This window comes from Petaurus breviceps, unplaced genomic scaffold (assembly GCF_028583685.1).
Source record: "Petaurus breviceps papuanus isolate PSGF00001 unplaced genomic scaffold, PetGlider_PUasm1.0 689, whole genome shotgun sequence".
In the NCBI taxonomy this organism is placed as follows: Eukaryota; Metazoa; Chordata; class Mammalia; order Diprotodontia; family Petauridae; genus Petaurus; species Petaurus breviceps.
This window is the reverse complement of record NW_027186458.1, coordinates 729,278-739,419: the sequence shown is the minus strand read 5'-3', so window position 1 is coordinate 739,419 and position 10,142 is coordinate 729,278. Positions and strand designations below refer to the sequence as shown.

Below are 10,142 nucleotides of genomic sequence, written 5' to 3'. Positions count from 1 at the left end.
ACTACTGAGAAAAGTTTCATAAGTTAAAATTATTTTTTTCCATGTAGGAATGTTAATAGTTCAACTTTGATAAGTTTCTTATGATTTCTTTTCTCTGTTTACCTTCTCATGCTTCTGTTGTTCCTTGTATCTGAATGTCAAATTTTCTATTCAACTCTGTTTTTTTTTTTCAGGAAGAATGCTTGAAAGTCCTCTATTCCGCTGAATGACCATATTTTCCCCTGAAACATGATACTCAGTTTTGCTGCATAGGTGACTCTTGGTTTTAATCCCAACTCCTTTGACATCCAGAATATCATATCCCAAGCCCTCCGATCCCTCAGTGTAGAAGCTGCCAGATCCTGGGTTATCCTGATTGTGTTTCCAAAATATTCAAATTGTTTCTTCCTGGATGCTTGTAATATTCTCTCCTTAATGTGGGGATTCTGGAACCTTGATATAATAGTCCCAGGAGTTTTCTTTTTGGGATCTTTTTCAGGAGGTGATCGGTGGATTCTTTCAACCTCTATTTTGCCCTTTGGTTCTAAAACATCAGAGCAGTTTTCTTTGAGAACTTCCTGGAGGATGATTTATAGGTTCTTACTTTGATCATGGATTTCAGGGAGTCCAATAATTTTTACATTATCTCTCCTGGATCTATTTTCCAGGTTAGTGGTTTTTCCCATGAGATATTTCACATTGCCTTCTATTCTTTCATTTGTTTGAATCTGTTTAATAGCATCTTGATTTCTCATAAAGTCCTTAGATTTCAATTGCTCCAATCTAATTCTGAAGCAATGATTCTCCTCATTGAGCTTTTGATATTCTTTTTCCATCTCGCAAATTTGGCTTTTTATAGCATTTTTCTCCTCATTGCCTTTTTGAGCCTCTTTTGCCATTTGAGTTAGTCTATTTTTCAAGGTGTTATTTTCCTCAGTCAAGCTGTTGACTCTCATTTCGTAATTTTCTTTCATTGTTCTCATTTCTCTTCCATATTTTTTCCTCCACTTCTCTTATTTGCTTTTTAAGGTCTTCTCTGGCCTGTAACCAGCTCGTATTTTTCTTTGAAGCTTTTGGTGCAGGAGTTCTGCTTTCACTGTCTTCCTCCTGTTCCATGCTTTGATCCTTTTAGTCCCCAATATAGGAGTCTAATGTTGGAATCTTCCTTCTGCTTTGTTTCCTTTGCCTGGTAATGTCTCCCCTCAGTCACTTGACCCCTGAGCTTTTTGCCATAGTAGGACTCTGCCACAAGACAGGGGAGATTTCATCCCAAATGCTGGGGTTTTCTCAACTGCTGGAGGTGTTAGATGAGTACCCTCTCTGAGGTCTCCAAATGCTCTGGAAGCTGTACACATACCCCAGGAAGTCCACCCTAGACTGCAATCCAGATCCAAGAAGGTTAAAGCAAGAGTGATTACCCCTCAGACTGCTGCTTGGTCCCCCTACACTCTGAAAGCCACGAGCTAAAGCTGCCGGGTGGTGATGGTTGATTTTGGCAGTGGCTCAGTGGCTTCTCGTCCCAGGGGAAAAAGACACACATTCCCTCTTACTGGGTCCCAAAGTCCAGACTGCACTGACCTCTCACTTTGTCCTTCACATCTATGTGTTGATAAATCTGGAAGCAGCCACAGATGCTGCTGATCTGTAGTTCCTCCTGCTGGCTGCTCAGGCCCACCCTGGGGCTAAAGCCTAGGCATGGGGTGGGGGGAGGGCGTGGGGCTGAGCTCGGCTCCCAGAGTGCTACCCTGGCCGATTTCTGCTGCCCTGTCGGCCGGTCCTCAGTTGTAGGTTAGTTCCTCTGTGTCATTTTGTGGGTTCTGCAGCTCCAAAGTTTGTTTAGAGTCCCCTTTTACACGGATTGGGGAAGGGGAAGCCGGAACCCAGCGGGGAGGTCCTGTTTCTACTCCACCATCTTGTGGTATGTGATTGTGATATAATACTTCTCTGCTTAAGCAATGATGATGGGGGGGGGGTGGTTAGCTAGGTGGTGAAGTGAATAGAGCACCAGGGCCCTGGAGTCAGGAGGACCTGAGTTCAAATCCAGCCTCAGGCACTTACCCCTTACTAGCCTTGTGACTTTGGGCAAGTCACTTAACCCCACTTGCCATGCCCTTCCAAAAAGCAACACAAAAATGTTGATTGGATAGATTTCAGAAAAAAAATAAAAACAACCAAAACCTGGAAAGACTTACATCAACTGATGTTGAGTGAAGTGAGCAGAGCCAGGGTAACATTGTCCACAGCTTGATCATCAACTATGATAGACTTAGTTCAAACATAATTATACACATATAACCTATAAAATATTGTTTTTTTGTCTTCAGGAGGGGGAAAGGAGGGAGAAGAAAAAGTCTGGAACTAAAAATCTTATAAAAATATATATTGATTACTATCTTTACACGTAATTGGAAAATACTATTTACAAAAAGAAAATGAGAGGAGTCATTTAAAAGAATCATGGGAAGACTTATATGAATTGATACAAAAAGAAGTGAACAGAACCAGGGGAATATTGTATACAATAAAATCAATACTATAATGGTGATCAACTGTGACAGGTCTAGCTACTTTAATCAGTGCAATCATCTAAGACAGTTCTGAATGATGAAAAATTCTATCCACCTCCAAATAAACTTTGATTGAAAATTGAAGCATACTTTCATCAGTCTGTATTTCTCTTACTTTTTCAGTGACATGGATAATGAAGAAATATGATTTGAATAACTTCATATATATAAATGATAAAATACTGCTTGGCCTTCTCAGTGGTTGGAGGAGGGGCTAAAGAAAGGAAGAAAATTTGAAACTTATGATTTTTTCCCCAAAAGGGTTAAAATAATAAATATAAAAATATAGTTGAGACCTGGAAGAATATATGAAAATAATGTAAGAAAAGAAAGACATATATATATATATATATATATATATTGAGCCTATGGTCCTAACTAATACTGTAGATGAATGGGGAAATGCATTCAATAAGACTCTGGTAAATGAGTTTTTATCCAGTAGAGAATTTATTCATTTGGTACACTTATTAACTTGAACTAGGATTGTTTCTATCTGAACCCAAATGGAAGAATTAAAATGATGGAGATGACAACTAGGTTGATGATAAGGATGATGATGATGATGATGACACATTAGAGATCTATGAATTTATACAGATTACAAAACAATCTATGATGATTTGTTGTTTGACACTTCTTCATGTCTCCCTGTAAATCAGACAGAATCAGTCTACTCTATATGTTGGGAGTCCTTGTTCTATGTCTTTGGGCATTAATAGACAGATTGATTAATTAATAAGCACAATAACATATGCAAAATAGTTAAATGAGAGAGAGAGAAAAGAAGAAGAAGGAGTAGAAGGAGAAGGAGGAGGAAGAGGAGGAGGAGGATCAGGAAAGGCTTTATGTAAGTTTGTACCATGAGCTGCTTCTTCAAAGAAAAGACTTTATGAATCAGAGATACAAAGGCAATGCCTGCCAGGCATTTGAGATGGCCAGTTCAAAGACATGATGATAGGAAATGAAGTGTTTGTGTGAGGAAAAGAAAAAGGGTCAGTTTTACTGGATCTCAGATTGTGGTAAGGGAGCCAGTATAAAATGTGGTTTGAAAGGTAAGTCAGGGCCAGGTTGTAGAAGGCTTTGCCAGAAAGGGAAGGGAATAATCATTTATTAAGCACCTGTAATGGAAATGAAATTTAAAGATCCCCTTGTATTGGCTTGAGTTTTAGATTGTGTTAAAACCCAGAACTTGTGAACCCCACAATGGGATGGACTTATTGACATGAAGAGAAGGGACTGAACTGGGAGGAGCTGGTGCCATGGATTGAGAGGCCAAGAAGAGAGAGGCCAGAAGTACTTCTTTTGGGAGCAGCATTGTAGAGTGAGTGAGAGAGAGAGAGAGAGAGAGAGAGAGAGAGAGAGAGAGAGAGAGAGAACTGCTAACTGAAGCTACCCAGACTGCTCAGGGCCAGTTGGAGTTGCCCAGGCCTTTTGAGAACTGCCACCCATAGCTGCTGAGAACTAAGGAGGCATGACTTTGGTGCTGATATTTGTTCTGTTTTGATGTTACTTTGCCAGATTTGTCTGCTGGTAAAGGACAGTGCTGTTGTTACAGAGGTCCTAGAAACTTGTTGTTGGTTCAGAAGCCCTGAAGGAGGATGTATGTTTACTGAAATCCTGGAGGAGGGTCTTACTGATGTTTTCAGTGGGTGCTGAGACTGTTCTGTAGCCAGAGAGTGAATTGATGAGGATGGTGGAAATGTATATTGTGGCTTTGTTAAGCTTTGCCTTCCCAGGAACAGAGATTGCTGAGAACTTGCCTTGGGTCAACATGAGGAAAAGAGCTCTCCTTGGGTATTGAATGCTGTGATGATATGGGAACCTTGTTGTGACTTAAGGGTAGATGGCCTTTGTGCTCTTCACTTCATCTTTGAGAATGTGCTTGGTGGTAACTGATGATCATTATAATTCAGTTATGATCCAGGGGTGGAGTACTTTGATTTTTGTGCTTTGACACTGACCAAATGAATGTACTTTGTTAATGATTGGAAACCAATCTCCAGTTGAATGGAGAGAAGACTTTGGGATTGACTAAATGAATGTACTGTCCATGGGTGGAGAACTTGGACCTTAGTACTTTGTGATTGAATTGAGGACTTACTAAATTATTGTGTTACACATGGTGAATTCTGTATTTTGATTTTCTATGAATGTCTTCTCTTACCCTGTCACTGAATAAATGGAGTTTGCTATGCTCATAATCCAAACCTGGAAGTTGCTTTTGCTTTGAGTTACAACACCTATCATACAGAGCCACTATGATAAAAGATTTGTAAATATTATCTCAAATGATATTTACAACAACCTTGTGAGGCAGGTTCTATTATTATCACCATTTTAAAAAATGAGAAAGTGATACTGAAGGCAGTTAAGTGTCTTATCCATGGTCACAGAGCATTGTAATGTAATGCCAAGCAAAGGCAACTTCCCAAGGTTCAAAATACTAGCATAGGTGCTCTCCATTTTATTCAGTGACAAATTAAGAACAGAGAAGGTCAAAACATGACATCATTCAAAATACAGCATTTACTAAGTGTGATTAAATAATCTCCAAGTATTACCCCACCCCAGGACCTTACATTCATTCAACCAATTACAAAGTCCCAGTTCTAAATACTACTCCACCCCTAGGCTGTACCTTCATTTAGTCCATCACAAAGCCCCTCTTCTCAAATGGAGATTAGTTTCCTATCATAAGTAAAGTACATTCATTTGTTCAATCATAGAACACAAAAAGGTCAAAAGTTCCCCACTCCTGGATCACAATTGTATCTACCTCAGAGTTACAACAAGTTTAAGCACAGTACTTAATACCCAAATGGAGGTCTTTTCTTCATCTTGACATGAGGCAAGTTCTCAGCAATCTTTGTTCCTGGGGAGACAAAGCTTAGCAAGGCCACAAGATACATTGCCAGTCTCTTCATCAATTCATTCTATGTCTGCAGAACAGTCCTAGGACCCCTGAACACATTAGCACAACCCTCTTCCAGGATTTCTGTAAACATACAAAAAGAAAATCCTTCTTCAGGGCTTCTGAATCAACAGCAAGATTCCAAGAATTCTGCAACAACAGCACTGTCTTTCACCAATGGATAAATCTGGCAAAACAACATCAAAACAGACAGAGAAAGTACCAGCATAACAGTCATGTCTCCTCAGTCCTTGGCAGCTCTGGGTGGCAGCTCTCAAAAGTCCTGGGCAATTCAAAGTGGCCCTCAGCAATCCTCTCAGTCTCTCTCTGCCTCCAAAAGGGTGCTGCTTCCAAAAAGTTCTTCTGCCTCTCTCTTGTGTCTCTCCAAATCTATGTCACCAGCTCCTCCCACTTCAGAACTCAATTTTCACATCAACAAGTCCAAACCACAGGTGGGATTAACAAGCTCTGGATTTTAACACAATCAATTTGAAAACCAAGCCAATACAGGGGGATCTTTATATTCCATTACTATCACAAGCATCTAAGATCATATTGAACAAACGTCTTCTTGACTCTAGGCCCGGTATTTTATATCTTGAGCTATCTAGCCATAGGTTGAATGGGGAGGTCACATGGTCAGGGAAAACTTTTTGGCAGCATTGTATAGGATAACAAGTTTTTTGAGTTCCTTAAGGCATTGAGACCAATTAGGAGACTTTGGGAATAATCTAGAGTGGGGGTGGGGAATCTGTGGCCCCTAGGTCCTCAAGTAAGGCATTTGACCTAATCCAAACTTCACAGAACAAATCCCCTTAATAAAAGAATGTGTTCTGTAAAACTTGGCAAAAGGACACACACAAGGACTTAGAAGTCCACTTGTGACTATACTGGTTCCCCACTCTTGATCTAGAGGAAGAGGGAATGAGGACTTGAATTAAAATGGTGACTACGTGAGTAGAAAGAAGGTATCAGACATAAAGGACACTGTGAAGGTAGAAATAGCAAGATTTCTCAACTGATTGCATATGTTGGCTTGAGGGAAATGGAAGAGTCTAGGATAGGGCCATAAATATAAGCCCAAGACACTGGAAGGATACTGGGACCTTTGACAGAAATAGTGTGTTTGGAAATGGGAGAGTTTAGAAGAAAAGTTAATGAATTCTATTTGAGACATGTTGAGTATAAAATCCAGGCATCCAGATGGAAATGTTGAGGTAATCGGTAAGTTAGACTGAAGGTTACTCTGGAAATGGATATATAGATCTGGGAGTCATCTGCCTAAAAATTATATTTAAACTTATGGGAGATGATGAGGTTACCATGTGCTAAGCAAGGGGGAGAAAGGAAGAAGGTCCAGGATCAAGCTTTGGGGTATACTTGCGGCTAATGAGAGTGATATGGATGAAAAACCAGCAACAAAGATTGATAAATTGCATTCAGACAAGTAGGAGATGAATCTGGAGTGAGTAGACTCAATTAAAACCTAGAGAAAAGGGAGTATCCAGGAATAAAGAGTGTTCAACAGTACCAAATGTAGCAGGTAGATCAAAAACAAGAAGAGACCATTAGATTAAGCAATTAAAATGTTATTGATAACTGGTGAGACTAGTTAGAGTAGAGTGATGAGGTCAGACGATCAATTGAAAAAGGATGAGGAATAAGTTAGCGAAGAGGAAACTGAGGCACAGCTATAGAGATTTTGGTTATTATAAAGTTCTGAGGGATAATTCTGTTGATTACATTGGGGCTAAATTAGAATAATAGGGTTAGAGCTGGAAGAGACTTTGCAGTTCACATAGTCCAAGCCCGTTATTTGACAGGCAAGAAACCTGAAGCCCAGAGAAATAAATAGCTTACTGAAGTTCATACAAATAACAATTGTGCAAGTTCAGATTTAAATCCAGATTCTTGGACTCCATGACATCACACTGTTCTGTGGGCAATGTGTACAACACTATACAAGGAAATATGTATCCAGAAGAAAATATTCTTTGTCTATTTCTTATCTTTAAAAAGGTTAACCAAAACCAAATCAAAAAAAGGCATTACTTGTATGTGAACCCAAACCTATTCACATACCCAGAAAGAAATGCTGCATTCCTCCTTAATCAGACCCGATCACTTTACACAGCACAGGTTCCCGTCAAGATGATCTGTGAAAATATTAACTTACTTCTGCTGTATAAATCATGGGGTTGTCCTCTCTGCTGCCAGAGGGCTCTGCATGGATGCATTATATTTTTAAAAGCACAGCACACTCCCAGTGAAAAACAAACAAAAAACACCACAGAGCTATGTGACTGAGCCAACTTTTCCTGGATTCCAATGCAAACAAGTCCAGGGCAGCAGAAATCCCAGGGGATGCTGGTTGACCAGCATGCTTGAAGTCTTGAGGTTCAGGTCTTGGCTGGATCCTGTACAGATTTGGCCGCAGTATTCTGCATTCATTTCATTCCTTGACTTGGCTGGCTTCTCCAACAGTCAGTTGAAATCGATGATGTCCATTTCTAGGACTGGAATTTAAGACTGAAGGAAAAGATAAAGGAACTCAATATTTTCTTTCATTTGCTTCACTTTCTCATGTGGACATGTTGTTTTTAACCTTGCAAGTTGTTGGCTATTTTTAAATTAAATTTTGTTTGTTTTCAGTTAACAAGCATTACTTTTCTCCCCCTCTCACTTTCACAACTCCCACTGAAAAGAAAACCCTTATAACAAATATATAGATGCAATCAAGGAAAACAAATTCTCACATTGGTTATGTCCATATCAGTGCAACCATGATTCCAGAGAATGGATAAAGAAGATAATGATATTCAAAGCAAAACAACAGGTTAAAAAAAATACTAGCCATAGGGGCGGCCAGGTGGCACAGTGAGTAAGAGCACTGGCCCCAGAGTTGCCCTCCTTTCCCCCTCCAAAAAAAAAAAAAAAAGAATTCTATTTTTTTTTTCTTTTTGGAGAGTGATTTGCCCAAGGTCACATGGCTAATTTTTGTTTTCAGTGTCTGAGGCCGGATTTGAACTCAGGTCCTCCTGACTCCAGGTCTCTATTCACTGTGCCACCTAGCCACTCCCCCCAAAAAAGGTAGAAGAACATACACCTTGGTTTAATTGTTAAATGTTAATTTCTATATTTTTTATACTCAGTCTGGAATTGTGAATAATGCTTTATTTCTACCACCTATTATATATCTGCTAAAGTTTTGTAATCTAATTGCCAAGATGGTTTATATAGGTTCATGATTAATCTATAGACATTGTACATAAAAGGACATGAAATTATGAAAATGCCACAAATATTCAAAAATACATTGTAATTAGTAATAATGATGATGATAATCATGACTTTCTCAACCAGCATGGACTCAGTATATGCTGAACCCAATATGATAACTATGAAAGTCTAGCATATGAATTTGAGGGACTCTGTTGATGGCACAGGTTGGGTTAGAATCTCACCCAGTATAACATCAATGAAATATCTATCTATGAGAATGCTGGAGGACAGGTAATTGCATTTGGGCCCTAATGAAACATAAAAGACAAAGTAAAAGAAGTTTCTACATGTTTTGGTGCCAAAGGAAGACAATATAATAATTTCAATATTATTAATAATACTAGAAATAATAATAATAGATAATACTTGTAGAAGTACTCACTTAATCCTTAAAACAATATTTTAAGGTATTTCTGAGAATCCCCATTTTACAGATGAGGAAACTGAGACTAAGAGAAATTAAGTGACTCACCTAGGCTTACACAATTAATAAATGATTGAGACAGGTTTCTTACACGATTGTCTTAGATCCAAAACTGGTACCCTATTCACAAGATTTATTGTAACAAATAAGAAATACCTATACCCTACCTACTAGAAATGTTTCAGAGCAGATGCTGTTGAGGATTGCTGCAGATCATTGATCAAGCAGGTCTCAAATGCACATCAAAAATAGCATAGTTGTTAATGCTTCAGTCATATGCCAACATTACATCACAACAAAATTCCAAGAAATATTACCAGTTATAGACAAGAGCCTATATTGCTTTTTCTCAAAGATATCCTCAATTCCAAGTCACACAACAGTGAAGCAAACAAGCATTTATTAAGCAATAACTTCATGCCTGACCATGGGCTAAGTGGTTTACACATATATCTCATTTGGTCTGCATAAGAATTTTTTTGGGGGGTAGGGGCTATTATTACTCTCATTTTACAGTTGAAGAAGCTGGAGGCAGAAAGGGCATACAGCTAGAAAGTGCTTGAGGCCAGATTTGATCTCAAGGCTTCATGACTACAGGCCCAGATCTCTATTCACTGTACCACCTAGCTCCTTCTGAAAATAAATTAAAAGAAATAATATCCTCCTGAAGCACAAATTAGACTAAATAAAAGTGAAAATTGAAAGGTTACCTAAATTTGAAAAGTGGGAGTAGATCTAAAGGAAACATTCTATGAAGGACACTGAGTGTCTTTGGAAAATTCTAAGGGCATGTGTGACTGAAGAACTTGTTTTGAAATGAAATGACCTTTATGGTAAGATTAAGGAGTTTTTTATTAACCACTGAGACAAGAGTTAGTGATTCATTTTTTTTAAAGAAGTGTCTTTTTTTTCTTTTCTTTTCTTTTCTCTTCTTTTCTTTTCTTTTCTTTTCTTTTCTTTTCTTTTCTTTTCTTTT

At 38.6% G+C, this 10,142-nt stretch overlaps 1 protein-coding gene across 1 annotated transcript in view; it reads right to left on the bottom strand.

Annotated features, from left to right (window-relative positions):
* Positions 1-1,525: 1,525 nt before the first annotated feature.
* Positions 1,526-10,142, bottom strand: part of LOC138174534 (probable E3 ubiquitin-protein ligase TRIML1) — a 116,270-nt gene continuing 107,653 nt past the window's right edge. Inside the window, exon 7 of the mRNA XM_069104847.1 lies at positions 1,526-1,668. Within this exon, the coding sequence (XP_068960948.1) occupies positions 1,526-1,668 (143 nt within the window). The remainder of the gene's footprint in view (positions 1,669-10,142) is intronic.